General features: G+C 36.0%; 1 protein-coding gene across 2 annotated transcripts in view; it reads right to left on the reverse strand.

The window, feature by feature from the left end:
* The window catches only part of SLC39A12 (solute carrier family 39 member 12), a 33,501-nt gene extending 11,999 nt beyond the window's left edge, over positions 1–21,502 (reverse strand). Inside the window, exons 1-9 of one of the 2 annotated variants that reach the window (XM_041488183.1) lie at positions 21,322–21,502; positions 19,906–20,258; positions 16,287–16,568; positions 13,566–13,773; positions 11,565–11,767; positions 6,981–7,152; positions 3,536–3,708; positions 1,642–1,794; positions 329–439 (exon numbers count right to left, since the gene is read on the reverse strand). In XM_041488183.1, the coding sequence (XP_041344117.1) occupies positions 329–439; positions 1,642–1,794; positions 3,536–3,708; positions 6,981–7,152; positions 11,565–11,767; positions 13,566–13,773; positions 16,287–16,568; positions 19,906–20,175 (1,572 nt within the window). In that variant the 5' untranslated portion in view covers positions 20,176–20,258; positions 21,322–21,502. The remainder of the gene's footprint in view (positions 1–328; positions 440–1,641; positions 1,795–3,535; positions 3,709–6,980; positions 7,153–11,564; positions 11,768–13,565; positions 13,774–16,286; positions 16,569–19,905; positions 20,259–21,321) is intronic. The other variant, XM_041488193.1, reaches the window with a different exon arrangement.
* Positions 21,503–22,710: the final 1,208 nt, after the last annotated feature.

The raw sequence follows: 22,710 nt of genomic DNA on the forward strand, positions 1-22,710 counted from the left end.
TATGATCAATGTATAAAAAGAAGGGAGAAGGAAATTTTCAAGAATTTTATCAACAAAATGTATAACAATACAGGAAGTGTATTGTTATAACAATCTGATACACACTTAAGAAAAGTTATTGTAAAATATCTGTTCTTGATATATCTGAGAAAGCTCATTATAAACTTCAGAATTTAGAGATTTTTGACAATCATGTCAAGTAATAAACAACAAATCAATAAAGACTGAACAATAATACTGATTTATTACATTAGTTTTGTTCATTTCTTTAGAGGAACAGAGAAAGAAGAATTTAAATTTAGGAAATTATGTTATATTGATAACCTACCAACTGTATGGTTGAAGTAGATTTGCCTCTGCCTGAATGTTCATTTAATTCAGACTCCACTGGAAGATCATGGGAATGTCCCCAGTGCCCATTAACTAAAGAAAGACCCTGCTGAATGAAGATGCTTTGCAATTAGTTCTGAAACCCAATGAACACAGGTGCAGCAATTCTCAGTGTTTTGTGAAAATTTATCATTTTTAATGATTTTTTTCCCAAACAAAATCTGTTGAAAAAGATCACTGGCATCAACATTTCCTTATGATTATTTTGTTAAAAACCCTGAAAAGTGAATCAGATACATCAGTGACAATCACAAAGGTTTGATAAAACTTAATTTATTTTAAAAATCATATTCAAATTTGAAGCTGTGATAGATATAAAAATTGACTCTCAGGACTCATCTAGTTCTCAGTAGAAAAAAATTAAAAATTGGTGGGATGATGATAAAACCCTTCTCTCAAACAAGGAATAAAAAGGACTCCTTTTTACCAAGCAAACAAAATATCACCATCATCAAAATACTCTCATTCTATTAATCTCACATTATATTCTTATGGGTGACTCAAAGGTAGTGGGATTAGGGAGTCATTGATGCCTAAATCAGTCTTCACACACTCTGTAAACAGAACAAGCAAAGGTTTAGCCTTCTTAAGTGACATTAGGATTGTCTCTCATGCTGAGAAACTTAATGAGCCTTCACATTTTGTGCTACATTCTATCCTTGCGCATAATCATATTTTCAGGCTCCTGCCATACTGAAATAAAGTAATAGAATTACTGTAAGCATGGCTGTGAGCAAGGAGATCTTATTATTAAAAATTGGGTCCTACTGACTGCAACACACATATTAGATTTTCACATCACTGGGATGGGGATCAAAAACAATTTGGAAATTTTAAGATATCATTCTTGAAAATATCTTATGCTTGCATCTATCTTTCCATTGCATCTTTCTCCTCTTCAAACAGAGCCTAGAGCAAACAACAGTCACTGCTATTTCATATGGATACACACTTTTCACCTGCTTCAGTGTGACTCAGGAATGCAGGCTTGTGGAACATGTTTGATTAACTGTTCCCTTTCTGGAATTATAAATATATGGAACACACTCATGAAGCAAGCACAATCCACAGAGCAAAGCAAAATAGAAACTGAAGGTCAATCTGGTAGGACCACTTTGGAAAGCAATTATCAATGTTTCATTTAACCCACAGAAATTATAATTCATTTCCACAATCATTTTAACATTCTGTGCACTGCAAAATCTCAAAATACAAGAGGTTTTTTAAAGGGTAAATTGTACAAAGCTTTACCTTGTCACGAGGTGTTACCAAAAGAAAGAAACACTTTTCTATCAGAAAAAATCCATGAATTCCTCCAATTATTCCCAAAAGTTTCCAAATATATTCTTTTCCCTCATAGAAATGCTCTACATCTTGTGCTTCATGTTTATGCAAACCAAGAGTCTAAAATAAAAGAGATAAAGTTAAAAAAATTAAAATGGCAATGTTTTAATTTTGGCTGCTGCAAGCCATAGTGCATGCATTCATTTTATTCTCAGAATTTTATTTTTCCAGTTCTGTCAAAGTTAAATTGTGTTTTGAAATAATCACCTGAATAATAGAGGATGAAATGAATCATGAGGAGCACAGCTACACTTTTTCATCTCTCAGTGGTGAAAGTAACATTATTTTTAGGGACAGTTTTATGAAATCACCCTTTATATATATGAGATATATTTTGTTTGCAATATATTGATGCTAAAATTCTATACAAAATACTTGCATTATCTTAATATGCAAACTTCCTATTGAAAATAGATAAGGAGCTACTGGAGAGAGTCCAGCAGAGGCCACAAAGATGTTTAGGGGACTGGAGCATCTCTCTTATGGGGAGAGGCTGCTGGAACTGGGCCTGTTCAGTCTAGAGAAGAGAAGTCTGAGAGGGGATCTCATTAATGCATATAAATATCTCAAAGGTGAGTGCCAAGAGGGCGGACTCTTTTCAGTGGTTCCCAGCAACAGGATGAGGAGCAGTGGCCATAAACTAAAACACAACTCAACATGAAGTAGAACTTCTTTACACTGAGGGTTGCAGAGCACTGGCATGGGCTGCGCAGGGCAGTTGTGGATTCTCCCTCTCTGGAGACATTCAAAAGCACCCTGATGTATTCCTTTGCAACCTGCTCTAGGTTATCCTGCCTTGGCAGTGAGTTGGACTACATGATCTGCAGGCGTCCCTTCCAACTCTAACTATTCTGTAGTTCTGTAACTCTGTGATTCTGTGAAAATAATGCATATAATAAATTAATTAATGCATAAATAACTCAGAAATGCATTTCTGTTGGTGGGTATGCTTCCTTCTTTTCCTTAGTGTCACAGCACAGCAGCCCTCCTTTGCTCTGAAAGTGAGGGCTCTAAAGGCTACTGGATACATCACTTAAAACTGGTGAAGGAGATTACTTCCACACTTAAAAAGTGCTGCTGAAAGAAATGCATTTGTCTCACATTTAGTGAGAATTGCCTTCCTTAAACCACTTTCCCAGTTTTGCTTCCAGAAATGATACACTGAGCATAAAGAAAATTTTAACCAGAATCTGAAGTGAAGCTCCGAAGGTCTTTCTGTGACCACTGTAAGTTTACTCACAACATTTGTGTCATATCAGAGGAGACTGTTAAAAATAAATGAATACACAATGGAAAATTTGGTTCTGTTTTGCATTTTATCCTGTTCTTAAAATTTAGATTATAAATTTAGGAAAAGATTATGATACCCATTTTATTATAGTTCTAGGCATCAGGATTAATTAGGTTGGTAGCGCCTGGTTCCCTGGAACAATCTGTGGAGGGGACTGTGGATGGCTCATATAACCTCAGAACAATTTTTGTTAAAATGTGTTACAGAATCTGCCTTATGAAATAAATTTATACCAATCTAGAATGTGCCTTGCAAAGTACTTGTGGAGTTTCTGAATTTTTTTTTGAAAAATAGGAACCTTTCTTTCTTTGAATACATCAATTACGGATTTCTGCTTATTATTATTTTTAACCTCTCTCTGAGCTACAGAGTGCAAATTTAATTGGGGTGCTGGGAGGATTTAATGGAAAGCTTTATTTATAACCTGATGAGCATTATCCAGGTTTAAATGAAATCTTTCTCTTCATATATGTCAACATTTTAAACAGCACAGAAGTCTTTATTACTTACCTGAGGAATAAGATGCAGCAATGCATCTCCAGAAAGGGTTCCAACAGCCAAACCGACAAACAGCTGTAAAATGAGTGTATAGATTTCTTGACAGGAGTTAAATAAAATGAGAGTTGTACCAAACATAGATCCAATAGTAATAAGTAAAACAGCAACAGTGCTGTAACCATATTCTGTAGGGGAAAACAAATGAAACAAAACAAGGGCACCTTTAATCATCCAATATTTGTATTTGTATTTGAGTATTTTTTTGTATTCATAATTGTTGTTGAGGGCATGTTTACATACCCCTATATACAAGCATGCAGAAGTGATTCATTGTGACACTATCTGATTTCAGCTGGGATTGAGTTAATTTTCCTAGTACCTGGTACAGTGCAGTGTTTTGGATGCAGGATGAGAATAATGTTGACAACACACTAATGTTTTGGTTGTTGCTAAGCTGTGCTTACCCTGAGTCAAGGACTTTTCAGTATCTCATGCTCTGAAAGTGAGGAGCTGAACAAGAATCTGAGGAGGTGAGGGAGGAACACACCTGGGACAGCTGACCAAACTGGCTAAAGGAACACTCCACACCACAGAACATAATGCCAAGTGTAGAAACTGTGAGGAATTTGCCAGGATGGGCTGACTGCTGCCCAGGGGTGAGCTGGGCATCAGTCAGCAGGTGGTACGCAATTGTGTTGCCCGTCACTTCTTTATCTTGGGGTTTATTTCCCTCTCTCTCTCTCTTTTTTTTTTTTTTTTTTTTTTTTAATCTTCCTTCCCATTACTAATTGCAGTAGCAGGAGGAGTAGCATGAATTGTATATTTTACTTTATCTCAATTATTAAACTGATGATAGCTCAACTGATGGGTTTTACCTTTGTCCAGTTCTCCTCCCCAGTCCCTGGGTGGGAGGCAGTGAGGGGTGGACAAATGACTGCTTCATATTTAGGTTCTGTCTGGGGTTAAGCCACAACAGCCACATAGATTTCTCTAGTAATGTGTGAACAGATGACAGAATTAGAAGCCCAGAAAACATTCATTTTTTCAGGCTCTACGTGTAATAGTCTAGTACTTCCAAATTTCAGACCTTAAGAGCTAAACAGACTGTGGCTATGCAAATCAGAGGCACTCAGAGCAGTACAGTAAACACTGCTCTGCATTTGCTTCCTCTATTAAAAGATTTATGCTTGAGATTCTATATTCTCACATGCCACACCTGTGTATCTTTACAGTCAACACCACATTTTTAACTAAATCATTTTCTGTAAACAAACAAAGGCCTAAAACCTCAAATAAATGTAGTGATCTAATTTAGGTTCTAAGCATAAACATTTTGGTCCAAATTATATTTAAAATTCTGCTGTGGAAATACATCCCTTCAGTTAACACACCAGGACCATCAGCCTATTTTTCCCAGATTACTGGAATGTTTTTGAATGTTAGTCTTATAATTCCTCAGAGTTACTCACTGCTCACATTTCCAACCTTTTGCACAACATGAATCCTGATTAATTTCTTTGGAAGTCTTATAATGGGAGGTAAAACACTGATGAGAAACACACATAAAGGAATTAATGCCAAAATATTTAAAACTGTTACTTAACATTTTAAACTTCAACAGCACTGCAAGTGCTTAGCACCTCATAAAATCAGACAGCTAATTTCACAGACTGCACATCCAAATACAAGAGTATAGTAGATATATATGGAATGTCAGGCCTTGGTGACAGCCAAAACAGCACAGCCCATCAGTAAAATAGAGTTCAGAATAAGACTAATGAGCCTAAGCCCAGGTCACTAGGTCACACACAGGTCAATCATGGAGTTCTTTATCTGTATCAAGACAGCAGAAGTGTCCCTGTGGTCATGGAAACCTTCCTTTGTCCAAATGCACAGGGAAAGGGCTGCAGAAAGGGCTCTTATTAATTCCATTCTGCACTTGAATAGTTCAATTTTTCTCATCTCTCACCTTTATGAGATCAGTAAAATGTCATTGATTAGGCTGATGGCTTTAGACTTGGAAGAATCCCACTTAACAGTGAATTTTTTTATGAACCTTGTATGTGACCTGAGTAAGTTCCTTTGTTTTCTTTCTTTGTCCCTTGATTCCTGTTCTAAAAAACGGTCATATCTGTGAAGCACAGAAAAGATCAAAGCAGTAAAGACTGCAAGGTGTTCAGGTAATGAACAGAGATATAAGATAAGAAAGAAGGACTGCTGCCTGTTGAAGACCAATAATGATTCTTCCTATTCTCTTTCTACTATAACAATTCTTTGGATATTCATGAGTATCCTCCCATGCTTTTTACTTCTGGGATATTCACATGTGTCTTTTCATGCTTTTTAATTCGTGTGCTGTTCCATAAGGATCATTGAGCGGCAGGATGTGGGGAAAACTTACTAGCTCCAGAAAGACCTAGTCATCTAAAGCTGACCAAGTAGATATTAGGATAAAGGCATTGAAGACATTGATTTGTAGCCTAAAAAGTGCTCCTGTAGATGCAGGCAATTATGGTTAGATGTCTACTCCTTTTTGGTCATTCCTGACTCCCAAATTCCCTACCAAACTTAATGTCTTTGTTATTACACCAATACACTTTGATTTGTAACCCAGATATCATTGGCTTAAAGTAAGGAAAAAACCCAGAAAACACATTAGGAAGCCCTAATTAGGAATAATTAGGAAGCTGACCCTGAATCTGAGTCAGCTCAGATTCTGATTTTTCTTTTATAAGGTGAACTAAGGATTGATTACAGGAGAAGTGGAGTCCATGGAACACATGGAGCAGAAAACACTGGAAGCAGAGGCATGTGAGGGCTACAACTGCAAGTAGAAACAACTCAATTATACCCTCAGTCAGTTCGTGTTCCAGCTCTATCACACAGGTCCTGCTGCCCTGGATTTTCTGGATGTTTTTCTAACCCCAATAAAATCCTCAAAGCTTCTCTGCTATAAAATATCACAAGCTGAAACACCAGTAATGCTCCTGCACAACTTGTCTGTATCAAGCATTTGCCACATCATTGTATAAAATGCCAGCTAATGTAACTTTGAAGCTTTATGTAAGAGCAATGCAATGATTACAACAGAAACCTGGTGCAATTTTCACAATATAAACCCTTACTGCCCAGCAATCCACAGACGAGGACCTGTTATTGCCCACCTGCTGGCAGTATCAAGCAGTCCTCTAACAAAAGAAGAAAATAAAGCTTAAAATCTTACACGTGGAAATAAAATTCCAAATACTATGAAATTTGACCATTGAATCCCCTCATTTCTCAATATAATACTATTATCTGACATGTATGCTATGAAATGATAGAATGCATAAATTACAGATGGTATAAATCCCATGTTCTGGATTATTAATTAATGAAAAGTCCCCAGAAGTCCTTGCACCTTTTTATCTTATCAATATTAATTAAATATTAATTTATTAATAAGAACATAACTTACTTTCCACAGTTGTTGGTGGAAGCTTTGTCTGTTTGAAGTCAGGAAGCTGACATGAACAACTTAAAAGTTGTTGAATGATAGCTGGACTGATTTGCTTGAAGTGGTCCTTAGAAATGGAGGAAGAACTGTTTTTCAAAAATATCTTCACAAGCTCATTGGCAGAGAAACAAACCTTTGTAGAAAAGGATATAGAGTTACTAAACATGTTGCATATACCTGCATTTAATTTTGAGGTTAAATACAGAATCTTAGAAGAAGACAGGGCACTCCAGTCCTAGAAGAAAACTGCTATATATCTATACTCTTTCTTGCTTAAATTAATTTAATTACTTCACTTTTTTTCTGTGTAAACTTGATATTACCATATATTTCAGAAAGACCAGAATCTTGGGGATTAACCAGCTCAATTTCTATTGAAGCCACTTAATGTCATTAAGATCTTAAAAAATAATATCTCTCAATATTTTATTGTTATATGTGCTAAGAAAAATGTTTTAATGCTAATACAAACCATATTCTTAGCTATTTTTGTGAAACTATTCTCGCAGTAATTGTGCTATTCATATAAGATACTGCCTACATCAAAGCAACACTGAGATTCGTCCTTGTACTGGATCTTCGCTAAGATATGGAAATAAGTTAGCACTTTAAATTAATTAAATGAGTGCACGTCAGCAAACTAGATGTTACATAGTCTAACACTGGTCTAAAGATTGCTTAATAATTGTATTATTACAGGTACTTCAGAATTCCATCTACTTTTTTGTTCTTGCTTGGACCATCTCTTTGTCAAAAGAAGCAATTTTTCATGGAAGCATTTATATTACCAAAATTTTCATGAAGAGTTGTGTTTTTCTCTCTAGGATGAAACTTCTAGTAAAAACATGAACAGTTAACACAAGAAAAATTCTAGTGGAAATTTCTGTAAACATTTTTAAACAGAACTGCAGATCAAATATGTTATCTTACTTAACAAATATGTTATCTTATTAATAATCTTCATTTCTTAATCTCATCTGATGAGCTGCGATTCAATATTTGGAAACAAAAAATTTTCTTTCATTTAAATTGGTCTGCATCTGAGACTCAAGGGATTCCTAAATATTCTTTCTCTCATTACTGAAGCCTAAGCTTCTTCTGAAGTTGTTAAGTATAATTACCTTTAAATAACCCAGTTAAAACCCAACACATTCCTGCTATTGCTCATCCATTAGTGAAGTAAAATATGCCCTGTGGTTCACTAAGAAACTGAATTAATTGAGCACCGATATATTTTTTTCTGAAAACCACGTTCAAATATTCAGGACAATGGGTGATCTTGTCACCTGGACCTGCCTTCAAGCCAAAGGAGAGCATGAAGACAATAAAGACCTACCATATTGGAAGAGACCTTAATTTTGCCTGTTCTAGGCAGTGATATTGACTCTAGAACTAGGGACCACTGATATCTGGTATTAAGTTGGAAGACTGGGATTTTGGCTCATTATGAGCAGAATTGCTGACCAGTAAGAGCAGGGATGATATTATTTAACAGCTTCACTAACAACTTGAGTGATGGAACAGAGTGCACCAGATGGCATTCACAGGTGAAACTCAACTGGGACCACTAGTCAGTATGCTGATGGGTGTGGCTGCTATTTAGAGGGACCTTGACAAGACAAAGAAATGGGCTGGCCAGACTTTCATGAAGATCAGCCAAGACAAACTTATTGTGCTTCACACAGAATAGCTCCATGTGTCAATGAAGGCTAGGGAAAACTGGCCAGAAGGAAGGCAGGTTTCCAGAAAAAGCCCTTGGGGTGGGTCCTGACAGGAACCTTGAACATGAGCCACCAGTGTGCACTTGCGGCAATGACCCCTAACTGCACACTGGCTGCATTAGCAAGAGCAGAGCCAGCAGGTACTGGAGAAAAAATATTGCCCACAACTCAGGACACGGGAGGCCACATCTGGACTATGTCCAGCTTAATAACCAGCAGTGCAATACACTGGCAAATTGAGGGAAGTCCAGTGGAGGGCCACCAAGATTGCTAGGGAACTGCAGCACATGATGTGCCAGGAGAGGCTGAGAGACCTGGGTTTGCTCAGTTTGGGAACAGAAGGGTAGGTGGGTATCTTAAGTCTTCAACTGTCTAAGGTGTTTAGAGGGAAGAGATAACCAGAGTCTTTTCAAAGGCATACAGTAAAAGAATGAGAGGCAAAAGGTATTAGTTACAGCAACAAAAACCTCAAATTTGTTATAATAAAGAAGGCCATCAAGATGAAGGCAATAAAGCACTGGTAAAGGTTTCCCAAAGACTGTCTAACACTGTTTTTGGAGACATTCCGAATTCAACTGAACATGGCTCTGTGAAACCTGATCTGACTTTGAAGCTGGCTCTTTTTGAAAAGTATAATAGACAAGATGAGGTCCAGGATTACTATGAATCTAAATTTTAATGTGAATTTATTACCACTAATTTTCAATGAAAAGCAAAATATCAATTGTAAAAAGAAACTGTCCACCCCTACATAAAAATAGCATTAATGTCTATTAAGTAAAATGTTCTTGTAAGATGTGGGGCATGAAGACCTGCATCTTTTCTAGTTGCAAGCCCCAGTCTTTGAAGCTTTTTAACATAAGGAGGCAGAGAACTGTCTCCATTAGAAAAGCAATTATGTATGTATCATCCTAGAGGATAATAACAAAGAAATAAGCACATTGATTTTGCATGTTTTAATATGAAAAACTGGATGGATGGATGGATGGATGGATGGATGGATGGATGATTTGGGTTCCCAAAGTCCATGTTTGTTTAATGAGGAAGGATAAATGAATACATAGACATTGTGACATAGTTTAATGGAATTTATGATTATTTATCTTATTAGATCATTTGCCACTTACTTTCTTTTATAGACATTTTTAATTGTAGAGAAAATAATGACTTTAAAAGAAAGCAGTGACCCTTTTTTGTGGTAATGTTTTAAATAATTATTCCTATATAAAAATTAAATTACAGATCTTAAGCTAGTTAGCAAACACAAGCCATAGGCAAGTCAATGTCCTGTATGTAGCAGAATCTGCTACTAATGAAACACAATGGCTATCATAGGTGCAGAAAACACGAGACAAAATGAGCAACACTGCAGTGAAATATGAAGTGTTCTAATGAAATATGTAAAGGAAAATAGACATAGCTAAAAAGAACAGAAATAATAAAAAATACCCTTAAAAACTACTAATATTCATAAAGAAGAGAAATTATCTTCTGTCCAGATGTTTCTTTGTGATTTTTTTTAATGTATACAGAATATTTGGCTTTCAGTTGACTCCTAAGACTCAGATAATGCCCCTGCACACTTATCCTTTGATTTACAGTCAGTTTTAGAAGTTCAAGACATCAAAAAACTGAGCTTTAAAAATACTTCAATTGCTGGAGAATTTTACTGCTTTTACAGATAGAATCACTACTGATTTCTGTCCTTCATAATTTAAAATTCTTATGAAACACATTTAAAATGACCTTAATTTAAGATTATTTTGAGACCCCATTAAAAGCCTCATCATGCTGATCAGAGTGATCCTTTTTTGTGGTGCAAAGAAATAAATGTATTGATAGAGTATGCATTTCAAATGCAATACAATTACACAGATAAATATCTATAGCATTTAGCCAGATGAAATTTGTCTCAGCTTTCCATGATAAAATGACCATACAGAAAAAGTCAATTGCACATTGCTCAGTTCTCCTAAATCGAGAAGAAACATTGCCACTGAGTTAATATAAATGGTAAAGGGTTGAAAACAATAGAAAAGTGTTCTTTGAAGGATATATTTCAAATGTATACACCAAGGTATACACCAAAATATATACTTTGAAGTCTCCTTTTTTGTCTAAGGAATGATACCCACTCTAAGGATGGAAGTCAATTACCATCTTGATCATTGTCATAAACAAATTTTATTTATTTTCAGATTCTTAGGATAAGAATGAAATCGCCTGCAATAAGCCAGTGTCCTTCAAAGTTCTCCGAGAGGATACTTTGAATACCTAAGGCTTTGTTTTACAGACCTTATACTTTCTAAAGAAGGCCTCTGGATTCCACTGATGGCTATAAAAAGAGTTTGGAAATGTCCAATCTTCAATTTACAGAAGCCTTTTAAAAGCAACTTACATAAAAACTTTAATTTACTTTGTTTTCCTTAGTACAAAACAATCCCTCTTTCTACCAGGTCACTTAAGGCATCCTAGAAACTCTGTGACATAAAACCACAAGGAATCTCTAATAACTGTAAGAAAACATCAAAGCCATGTTAATCCACTCCTCTGAGTCTTGAAGAAACACCTGATGCCACATAACACTAACCATTGTTAGCCCCTCCCAGTGACTACAATTGTACATTCAACATCCACAAAGGTTTTTTTCCCAATTAATATTTAAACAAATATAGCTATAAATCTATATTTTCTTCTATATCTACACGCCTTTTTGAAACTAATACATTTTACCTCAGACATATTGCATGGTTTGCAAATCAATTTAAACTTCTGTCAGTGAAATTCTGTCACCAACATTATAATAACATAAAAATAAATTAACCTGGTCCCAATCTGTGTTTCTTTCACGATCTTCAAAATAGCCTTTCAGATAGTCTCCTTTTGTATGGTTTCCTTTGACTGAAGTATTTCTTCTTCCAATATCTCTGATTGCCATACTGTAACGTCTTCTTTTGTGACTGTGAAATTGTCCATTTACAGTGCAGGTCTTTTTGGCTCTAAGCACATTGAGCAGTTGTTCTAGTTCTAGTAATTAATTAGAGAACAGATATGTTACCATAGGAAAATGCACATTTAAAAGACAAAACATTTAAAAGACAATATTTTTTTTCTTTTTGTTTGTTACAACATTGATTCAATTCCTCATTTTAATACTCTTTTCTCAGTTTGGTACTGGAGGCAATTTCTGCTTAACAACTCTGGAAGTTCCAGACACCCAGATCCTCAGCCTTTCCTTCTTTACATATCACACTCAGATGTGACTGGAAGGCAACTCATCTTTCATTTAATCAGCATCTCTGACAAAGTTATCTAGTAATTGCTAAATAACTTCACTGTTCTTAAAATTTCCCTGTGTAAATGGAACTCCACGCTAAGCTGCCACAGCCAGGTATTCGGATCAGAAAACTCATCCTCCATAGGGTGTCCTGAAATGAATCTTCAGGATGTTGTGCTGTCCTTGCACTTCAGAAGTGCAGCACAGGACAGTGAATTTTTTCTCTCCTTTGGTTAACTGGGAAGCATGCCTGCTCAGAGCACTGAAACAGGAAGGAGAGAGACAGGATCCCTAATCCAAATCTGAGATCATGCACAGACGTATCATGACACAGCTGGGGTGCAATGGGTGCTTCTGCTGATGGAATGCCCAGTTATTTGAGAGGCAGGCCCTATCCTATCTTCCTTATCACCTTCCTTCTCCCCTGCACTGTCAAATAAAACCATAGTGATAATTTCTGTCTGTTAAAAAGGGGTCCACAAATTAACTTTCAAGAAATTTAGATTAATGGGAATGTTTCAATATGATAATCCTTAATTTTTTAAATCTTGTTACTCAGAAAATGCAAATGGTGTAATCTTAATGGTAAATCTCACAAAAAAGTTTCTGATAAAATGTTTCACTACTTTCTTTTGGCTACTTAAACAAACAGATCTGAATGGAGCTATATTTGCAGGTATATTTGTTTTCTAAATGTAGTAAAATCTAATTTTCTTTTTCTATGCTTCAGATTCTTACTCTTTCCTGAAGTTACTGTTAAGAATTTAAATAAATTTAAAGGGACAATATAATGAGCTTAGACTTAAAATATACTTACTCTGTAACAAACTGGTTAAGAATCTCTTTTTGTTTTTCTGAATGATATCCTAACTCCACCAAGCATACAGTCCTGCTGTTACCTTCACTGGGGCCCAGATTTCACCATATATAGCTATTTAGTAGCACTGTGCTGAGATGGCTCCATCCATTCTTGTGAGAATTATTTCACAAGATATGGCTGGGTAATTTTAAAGGAAGAGCTTTGCTGCCAAACCAGTGTTTTTAAATACAATCTATAAGCCCCAGTTTAGGGCTAAGGATTATTATTTTTTAGTATTTATTTCTGTGATTCAATATACCTCTGTGTAACCTATGAATGTTAAAATATTTTTAGCTATGCTCAATTCAACTTTTTAATCTGTTTTAACCCATAGTTAATGTAACTTTAAGAAAGTGCTCTGAAAAGCTTGTAAATTGTTGCTGTTAGCAATTGCCACAAAAAAGGAAAAGTTGATATCTTATAACAATCTTCTAAACCCATACCAGGCCTCTGAATTGATGGTGTAGCTTCTTAAACTGCCAAGCAGGCACAACCTTTTACAGAAATTAATAGCTGCTGGTGCTGAGAGCTTGGTGTTTGTTTTGTTTTGTTTCAGGTTTTTTGTTTTGTTATTTTTGGACCAGTTAGAGCACTCCTATACTTCTATTTATTTATGGTTAAGTAGCATTTCTGATAAGTCCAGCAATAAATTTTCCTGAATAAAATTACCTTTGCATACTCCAGCTTACCTGTCACTTGGAGCTCAGTGGTACTATTTAGAGAACTGAAAATATATTTTATAAAGAATTCTGGGGAAGGCAAACTTGCTTTCCCCATACAGACTCCTTGGAGAGCCAGAGTAAGGATTAAAGCAGCCAGGCGTGGAAGAGTGTTTTCATCAGCGCCATCTCTGTCCACTATATCAGCATTTTTCTCCAGAGTGCTCACATCAACACACTGAAATCAGGAGAAAACAGCATGAAGACAGTCCTTCTCACCTTCATTTAAATAATCAAAGTGACAGGAGGAGAAACTGTGGAGAACAATTTCACAGACAGCCAGAGTAGAACAAATGCTAAGATGCAAGCTGTAATTGCCAGCAGGACAGCTAATCAAAGGACATTTTCAGGAGAACAGGCATAGAATTAAAAATCTTGAACATTTACTCAGTGTCTAATAGGGGAAAAGTACAGCCCTTCATTCAGGTTATTTTTGCTTAGTGTTATTTTCCTGCTGTTTCTATTGTTCCAAGTGTCCTCCTCAATTACATCTACTTCTAGAAAGTGGAAGAAAGGGAAGGAATTTTTGTTAAGGCACAAGAAATTGGCTCAAATAATACAGACTGTAACTCTTCATCTCAAACTTCAGAAAGAATTCTTTAAATGTTTTTAGTTCCTGACCTATTCAATGGAATCAATAGTTTTTTATGGATTAGTTATCTGGGTACAATATGGAAAGATATAATTTTGCTGATAAAGGGTGACTTTCCTGCTGAATGACCAAATAAAAACAGTAGTCAGTGGTATACCAACTGTGTGTGGAGGTTTGCAAACTATCTTAGTTGCTTGGAAATTTACCCCCCTTTTCATATTTTCTTCCATTTTTTCCTTTCTCGTTTATTTTCACTGCAAATAGTTGGGTTTGAATGAAACTACAACAAAGATAAAAAATTACTTGATTTAATTATTTTCTAACTCATATTAGCAAAATTAAAAGGTCAGCTAGATGAGCCAGTACAGTAGCCATTTATTTCATACATACTCATCTCTCCTTATGTAGGCCACAAACACTTCAGAGAGGAGGCTGCCATTTCTTTTCCTGCTCATTCACTATACATTAAAATTTTCACAATCCAAAGCTTAATCTCTCATTTCCAACAAGATAATAGGTGCCATGACTAAAGAAGAGAATATTTTCTGTGAAACCAAAACACATAAAGAGCCACTAAAAATGCTTTTCTTCTATGACTACCCTGTGCCATTGGCCCTTTTCCACAACTCAAGTGTTGTGATTCCAAGTATTATGCTATTATGTTTTGTGTACCTTTCATAAAAGAAACCTCTTTTCCCTCAAGTCAGTGAATGGTGAAGTCTCAGTCACTGGACAGACTTGACAACTGATTGTACTGCCAGCATAAACAAACAGAACCCTCAGTAAAACATTTTAGCGTTGTTATTCTATCTTGACATTCCAAATACCCTCCAATGCCTCTTTACAGTTGCTCAGATACCATTGGAGTCCTTGGAAATCGGCACGTTCATCAAGACTCAGAATCAAAAGCACTGGTCAATGAATAATTTATGGAGGGAAATGACCACACAAAGAAGACATAGAGAGGAACTGGAGGCTCTCAACATTCTGGACACAGCCAGGTCTCCTACCCATCTTCTGCTTGCGCAGAAAACCCTACTACAGCATGCTGTAAATGAAAATCTAATGAAATGAAAATTTTGAGCTTTGTATAAACCAAATTTAACTCAATCCATTGAACAGATCTAAGGAGCTACAAACAGGAGGTCAACCTGTACTTTAGGAGTTATCTAATCTGGCTAAAACCTGTTTTATTGCCCATTACAAGAAAAAGTTTCTTCTTCGACTTTGAACTCCAGAATATTATTCTATTATTTTACAGATTTTATTTGAAATAAGGAATTCTAAACAGCAGTGAGAAAACTCACAACATGTTCCCTGACTTAGAAATGATGATCTAAGCCAAAAATCCTCAACATGTTTTTTTTCTTCAACTTTAAATTTAAGCTTATCTTTAACAATCTTTCTACAAGGCACATCCATGCTGGTAGATAATTAGTCACAAATGTGTTCCTACTGAAGGAAGCCATCATATCTTCATATTCCTCATTTCGTCCAGCTTTGGATAGACAGGGAAGTGTAGAACCTGGCAGGGATTTCATCACAGCAAAAGAATTCATTATTTCTCCTATACCAGCCAGTAATGGATCTGTTTTGCTTTATACCATTGAATACTTCAACTTTGAACTCTATAATATTGTTCTGTTATTTTATAGATCCTATTTGAGATAAGCATCTTAAATAGATCCTTAGATCTATCTCAAATAGATCTCATAGATCACTGGTAGTGTATCCATGCTAACAAATATCAGCTATGAGAAATTATTTTCTGTCCTTGGAGCCACGTGCAAAATATTGCATCTACACAGCTGTGCTCTTTTCCATCTGCCCTAAGCAGAGCAACTGCATCTGAATTGTCCATTAGGAATGGTACCTAAAGTGCAGTATTTCACCAACCACTTCCACAGACCCTGCCAGAAACAACTCAAAGAAAAGCATTAAGGAGCACATAAAACACAATCCCAGTGTTCAACCTGTGCTAGGACACTTTCACCTACAAGTCTTCTGGAGGACTGTGGTACTGGCACAGTCTCTGTACTAGCATAAAGGCATTATACCTGTAATAAAGATGAAGTTATTTTTACATATGTTTTCTTTACCTGGTTTTCAGAAGTTTTAAAATGCTGCCTTACTGCAGCTAAAATATCTTCAGTTTCATTTCGTGAAAAATAATAACAGTCTTCATCATGTCTTAAACTAAGCATACTCTGTAGGTAAAATTTATAATCCTTATCATTCAAGCTGAATTCTGAAGAGCACATATCTCTACGATGAAGAATGTAGTAGAGAAGAATAAGAGAAATTCTCTCAAATACTTCTTCACTGAGATGATCTTCTAAATCTCCTCCAGTTATCAGTAACAAAGCATCTGGTTCAAGGCACTGTGAAGAAATAAAAATAAATGGAAATTCAACTCAAGTGACACCCTGCCAGGCATCTGCAAATACAGATAGGAAGGACAACGAGAGAATACAAGTTCTCTATTTAAGGGATCGAACCCAAAACTTCACAAATGCAGGCTGGCAGAATGGCAGGAGGAGGGGGTAGGTAATTCTTCAGAGTTCTATGACTGCAAGATCACACCATGGGGTTTTTTTCCAGAGCCCCTTTTATTTTTAAGGAAAGTCAAGTGTCCTAGAGATGGCACTTTGAGCAACCTGGTCTATTGGGAGGTGCCCTTGCTCATGGTAGAGGGAATGGAACTGTGTGACCTTTATGGTCCCTTCAAAGTCAAACCATTCTATGATTCTATTCCGTAATTCTATGATTTAGTGGTCTGAGACTCGCTACAATTAGGAATAATTTTGATCAATCGTTGTAGAGAGTGAAAACCTTCCACTGGCTTCAGCAGATTATACTTCTGCTTGCAAATATATTAGATAAGGGCTAGGCCTATTTATATTTTCATCTGTGCATTCTATACGTGTTTACATTATGAGATAAAAACAGTTGCTGAACTGTAGTTAATTGAGGCTATGTAAACAGAAGTTATACCATATTCAATGCACTGCTGAGAGACATAATTGAGCCCATAATCACACAGATATTTTTATGTTTCTCAATGAATTCTGTTAACTGCAACAATGAGATCCAGTGCAGAGCCAGCACAAGGTCTCAACCCCATTTAGTCCTTCAAAAGCATTTCAAGAGGGACTGAAATTACATATTCACCCTGTGCAGGCTTTACATCTGAGCACAGATTTTTAATATGTACAAAATTGCAGACACTAATAGCCAAATTAACTATTTATATACATAAATAAGCTAGATTACAGTATGGTTCACTGTGTCCTGTCCTGCCTTCATTGCTTATTAAGGTCTTTAACTTTTCCTAATTCAGTCTCTGACAATTACTCTTTCAACTATGAGGAGTCTATTCTCTTTTCTGTCCCAAAGACCTCAAGTCAGTCAACCAGCCTTTATGAACACTCAGTAGTAATACAATAAACATATGGCATGAAGTGGAAGATTTTCAAAGATTTCTGTAAGATTTTAAAATCCACTGAGGATAAATTGCAATCAGTGAGTCCATTGTTTGCTCTTGCAAGGAAGATGACTGAAAAGAAAATTGCTAATCAGAAGGAAGCAGATGCATTGTAAAAGATGCAGTTACTCCATAGCATATGGGTAGCCCGTGGTGACTGACCCTTGAAGCGATATTAAGAGAATATAAAGTAGTTAGTCATTAGGTTGGGGGGTTTTTTGTTTGTTTTTTAGTTTGGGGGGTTTTTTGCTGCTACTATTATTTTTACAGGAAAAAAACATCTGTCCTTGATTTAGAAAAGCTAAACAAAAAAAGAAGCCCAGAACTTTGGCACTGAAGTCTGAGTTTCTTTTCTTTAAGTGGCCAGAAGTTCCAAAAAAATTTTGCTTACCAATGCAAGAAATATATGACGTCTGTTTGCTTAGGAGATAAAAAAATATCAGATGCTATTCAACAGTTGCCAGCCCCTGCCCAAAGAGTCTTAGGGCCACTATATAACAACAAACCAGAAGAGAGTCTAAAGAAAATGTTAAACTTCACTGCTTTTAAATGCCCAATAGAGATATCATAAAAACAAAAATTAAAAAAATCTGAAAACAAAGTCATGTGGTATAAGCCAATCCTGGATTTAGAAGGGAAATTGAATCTGAAATCAATTAGTGATTCCCAGCAAGTATGAGGAAGAAAATGCCAATATAAGATGGGATATTCTGTTTCAAATTTTGATGAACTTGAAGGATAGTGCTTCTTGCACAGTTTTTGCTATCTTGGTTTACCAAATCTTGTTAAATCATCATGGAAGATTTCAGCACAGTATCACGTGGGCACCATGTGACTGAAGTGCCACATTTCTCTCAAGGACTTCCTACAGAAAACTACGTGCCTGTGGTGCTGGCACAGAAACACTGACAGTGCAGGATGTGTGCAGTGTTTCTGACTCAGATTACACTGAGGAATCCCGAAAATGGTAAGAGTCCTCAAAGTCTTCCTCTAGAAAATTTCCAAGATGAAGCCTGAGCAGAGCAGCAATACTGACCAAAGTAAGCCTCAGGTAAGTTTCCCTTAGATTTTGTCCATCCAAGGACACCAGCAAGCTCTCCAGAAATACATCACAAATACAAGGAAAAACCATGCCACTAGAAAAGAAAAACAAAAAGGGCAAACAAAAACTTAGCCCCCTGTTTTGTGAAGTTTGGGAGGATGTTGTTAATTTTTAGTCTGGGCCTGTATCTGATGCATATGTGTTGCCCATGTGTGAATAATCTCTTTCATGAAAAATTATCCATTTAGGCAAGGAGAGGCACCTACAATATTTGTGTATGAAATTTCACATTTGGGTTCGTATGAAAAATGGGAGCATTTTTAGAAAGGGTTAATAAAGTGAGCAGCTGCCTACTGCACAGGATAAAAAGATTACTACTTCTTTGGCTTGGCAGATTGCTGAAAACAGCACCTTGTAAAAACATTCACCTTTCAGACCATCTTCGTAAGTGTGGTATAAAATGACACTGCTGTATGTAGGTCACTGAACAGTGCCAGAGCCAGAGTAATGAAAGCCAAGGCTGACCAAGCCCTTTGTCGTCCCTTTTAGCTAAGTTGCTCAGTAACACTGTCCCTGTCCTTTCTTCACTGAATCAGGACTGAGTCCTTAAAATATTCTCAAGTAGACAACCAATCCCTCTGTGCAACTGTACCCTGGACTACTTCCAGTTTCAATTTGGATTTGTAGATTCATTGTTCTGCCTTTCATTTTCCTTGACCTGAACTGCTTACAAACCCTCCCCTTAATCTTGAATATTTCAGTGAAGTGGTACATAAATCTGAGACAATCCTGTCTGGTTTTATTTTTATGAAGTAAAATCCAGAACAACAACAAAAGAAGTGGAAAAACTGGTCCCCAGTGTTTACCTATGTCTTTCCACAGTGGAAATCCTGTGCCCCAAATTCAAGCTCATGCTTTTATTGTTACACCAGGTTTCAGCAGAAAAACTTTTGCTCAAAAACAAACACTTGGGAACTTTAAAAGGAATGTCGGTCATGTTTGGAATATCTCTTCATGAGCTCAAACAATAAATAATAATAATTCAAAATGAAACAAAGCATGAACAATTTTTTTTTGCTGCAACAAGATTTTTACATGTTTAGGTGTCATATTCAGGACAGTATCACTCAAACAAATGTTAGAACTCACTGATGATTCTGTAAAGATATCCCTCATTAATTGAAGCACTAACCAGATTACAATCCTCTTGCATGCCATAAATCCGCTGTGGGCACTCAGCTCTCTTCAGTAACATTTTGACCAGTTCTCGTGAGTGGTTCATGTGGAGCTCAGTGTTTTCAGCTGAGAGAATGCGTAAAACTTCCACCAGAGAGCCTCTGCTGGGAGGATTGCTGCCATCCTGCCCATGCTCTTCCCCAGGCTGTCCTTCAGCAATGAGCACGCTGAATATGAAAGCAGAACATACCACCCCAAGAGCTGGATGCTTGGTCAGAAAACACATCTCCTCTTCCTGCAGTTTGTGATCTGCACTGAACGTTGGATTGTTGTTTGGGCTGCACAGCTTAAACTGGAAATCTGAAGAATCTGAATGGTAAAGGGGAAAAAAAACCCAACCCTTTAATTAGTGTGAATGCAATATGTTCGAAAGGATTTATTAATTGGTCGGCTAAGCTGATTTGCAGTGACAAGCTGGTTTTGAACAACAGGGAGCCTGTAAGGACTTTACAGCACAGAACAGCAGGAAACTAAGACAACTATGGCCTCAAAACTTCTTTAGAATTACCAATAAGAGGTTGTCTCAAAGTGCCCTTCCCTCTTCTTAAAAATAAAGTCTATGGCTTTCATTTCAGTGTTATGTTATTGCATTCTCTACTAATTCTAATAGGAAAATACCATAGCTTTTGTTTTCATTTCATCATGAAAACAGGTCTTTAGTAACAAAAATAGCTGTAAATAAATATTGCTAGTCTAATACTATTATGAATGCACAGTAATTATGTTACATAGAAATAAGATAAAGAAGGTTATATTGTCAAAACACTTTACCAACATCACTAAACTCCTGCTATACTGCACAAAAAAGGAAGAAACAAGATGTACTTAAAAATTAGTGATTATTACTCAGATGGAAGAATTACAAATCTGAGGTTATAATTTCACTCAAAGAACTCAGTGAATAAACAAGACAAACAAGCGTAACTTGTTAACTCTAGGTGCAAAAGACATTTTGTACTATAAATCTCTCTTGTTCACAATCCTTCCTAATAAACCACTCCTTCTACTTTAACAGTAATCTATAAAATAGTTTCACTTCTGTTTTCCACAGAAGTTTTGATTTTATTGATAGACAGATGCTGGCAGTGACATACATATTCAGATAGTAAAGCACATGTTAAACAGCCACATGTACATTCATCTTTGAACTGCAATATGATAGACGTCTTATTTTAAAGGAAACTTTGCTAACAAATTATTTAAAATTGAAAAAGAACTGCTGAATTCAAATGGGCATTTAGTCCCAAAAAAAGTTAGTATGTTTGTAGATATTAGGAAATCTTTTGGTGTTTAGATATATTTTACTGTTAGGAATATGTATCATAGTTACAAGGATATTATGAGTATTTATTTCTAAATGTTATTTCCTTACCTTCTGAAGGGAAAAAGAGTGCTCGAGTATCTAGGTTTGTGGCCTTCTGAATCCTCAGAAGTATTTAGCTGCTGGAAGTCCAATGTTTTTAAAATTCCTTGATGGTGCTCTGGAAGCTGGAGAGGATTAGTTTATTGCTGCCTTGAAAAGTTTTCAGTTGCTATGGAGAGAGCTGCCCTTAAGGTAACAATGGAGGTGGATAGGAATTAGTACATGTTCTTCTTGTACTTGCAAGTTCTAAGCCTTGCATTATTGAATTTATTTCACATTTTCTAGTAGGTATCTTTTTATGTAAACAGTCTATTTTAGAAATACAAGATGTATAAAATCTACTAAAGAGTGTATTTCATTGTGATGGATAATATATGCAAGCACTCATAACTGTTCTCTGTGTTACTAAATTATTTGATCAATGCTACAACAAACCTCAGTTTTGGTTTTTTTTCATTAAAATATTACTACTTTTTCAAAATATGAGAACACAACAGAAATAGAAATCTTTTCAAGCACATCCATAGAAAAATTATATTTTTTTCTTTGCAAAACACTGCCCATAGAAAACAGCCTCTTTCATTCCCACTTATCCTGTGTCACATTTGCTCCAACTGAAAAAGCTGAGATAGCTCAGCCTGTGGTGAAAAAAATTGCCGTCCACCCACTCAGATTTTCCAGAGGGACGCTGTTACGAAGTTGACATTTACATCACCACACTATTACAATATTACTGCACTGGAAGTTAGTGAAAACTGTCACAACTGACAGATTTCTACAGAGACCAGCACACCAGTCATATCATTCTCCCACCTTCCAAACCTTCCGTGCTGCTATGGAGTACTATCATCTCAGCTGGCTCAAGAAATCCCGTGAAGCAGTAAGCCTGTAGTAATATAAACATTATAATTCTCTTTAAAGCTAGATTAACAAAAAATCCAGGGTTCTAAAATGTCTGTAAGGTGGTAAGCTCAAAGGGAACAGCCTTGTTTTAGCAAGACTGAGAACTGACAACTGATGCTGACTATAAAAGAATTCAACTGACAACGCCAGCTTGAGGGAAATACAAAATGTAAACAAACGTTCTCAAAAACACAAAGTACAAGTACATGTAAAGATTCCCATGTGATGAAGGCTATTTTAAAAAACAGTCCTACTTTTAAATATTATTTTTACTTCATAAATTACAAAAGATATTTATCAATCTAACATTTCTAAATATACCACTTTAAAAAAACAGGAATTACAGAAATTTTTCATATAAATATTTTTATAAGAATGACTGAAAAGCAGAAACACATGATAATATGCATTTCCTCTGGCTTTCATATAATGTGCTCTGTCAAACAAAGCTAACCATGTCCAGATTTGTTCCACTAATAAAAATAATTCCTCAGA

The sequence above is a fragment of the Pyrgilauda ruficollis genome, unplaced genomic scaffold (assembly GCF_017590135.1).
Source record: "Pyrgilauda ruficollis isolate IOZ18807 unplaced genomic scaffold, ASM1759013v1 scaffold12, whole genome shotgun sequence".
NCBI classification, from domain to species: Eukaryota; Metazoa; Chordata; class Aves; order Passeriformes; family Passeridae; genus Pyrgilauda; species Pyrgilauda ruficollis.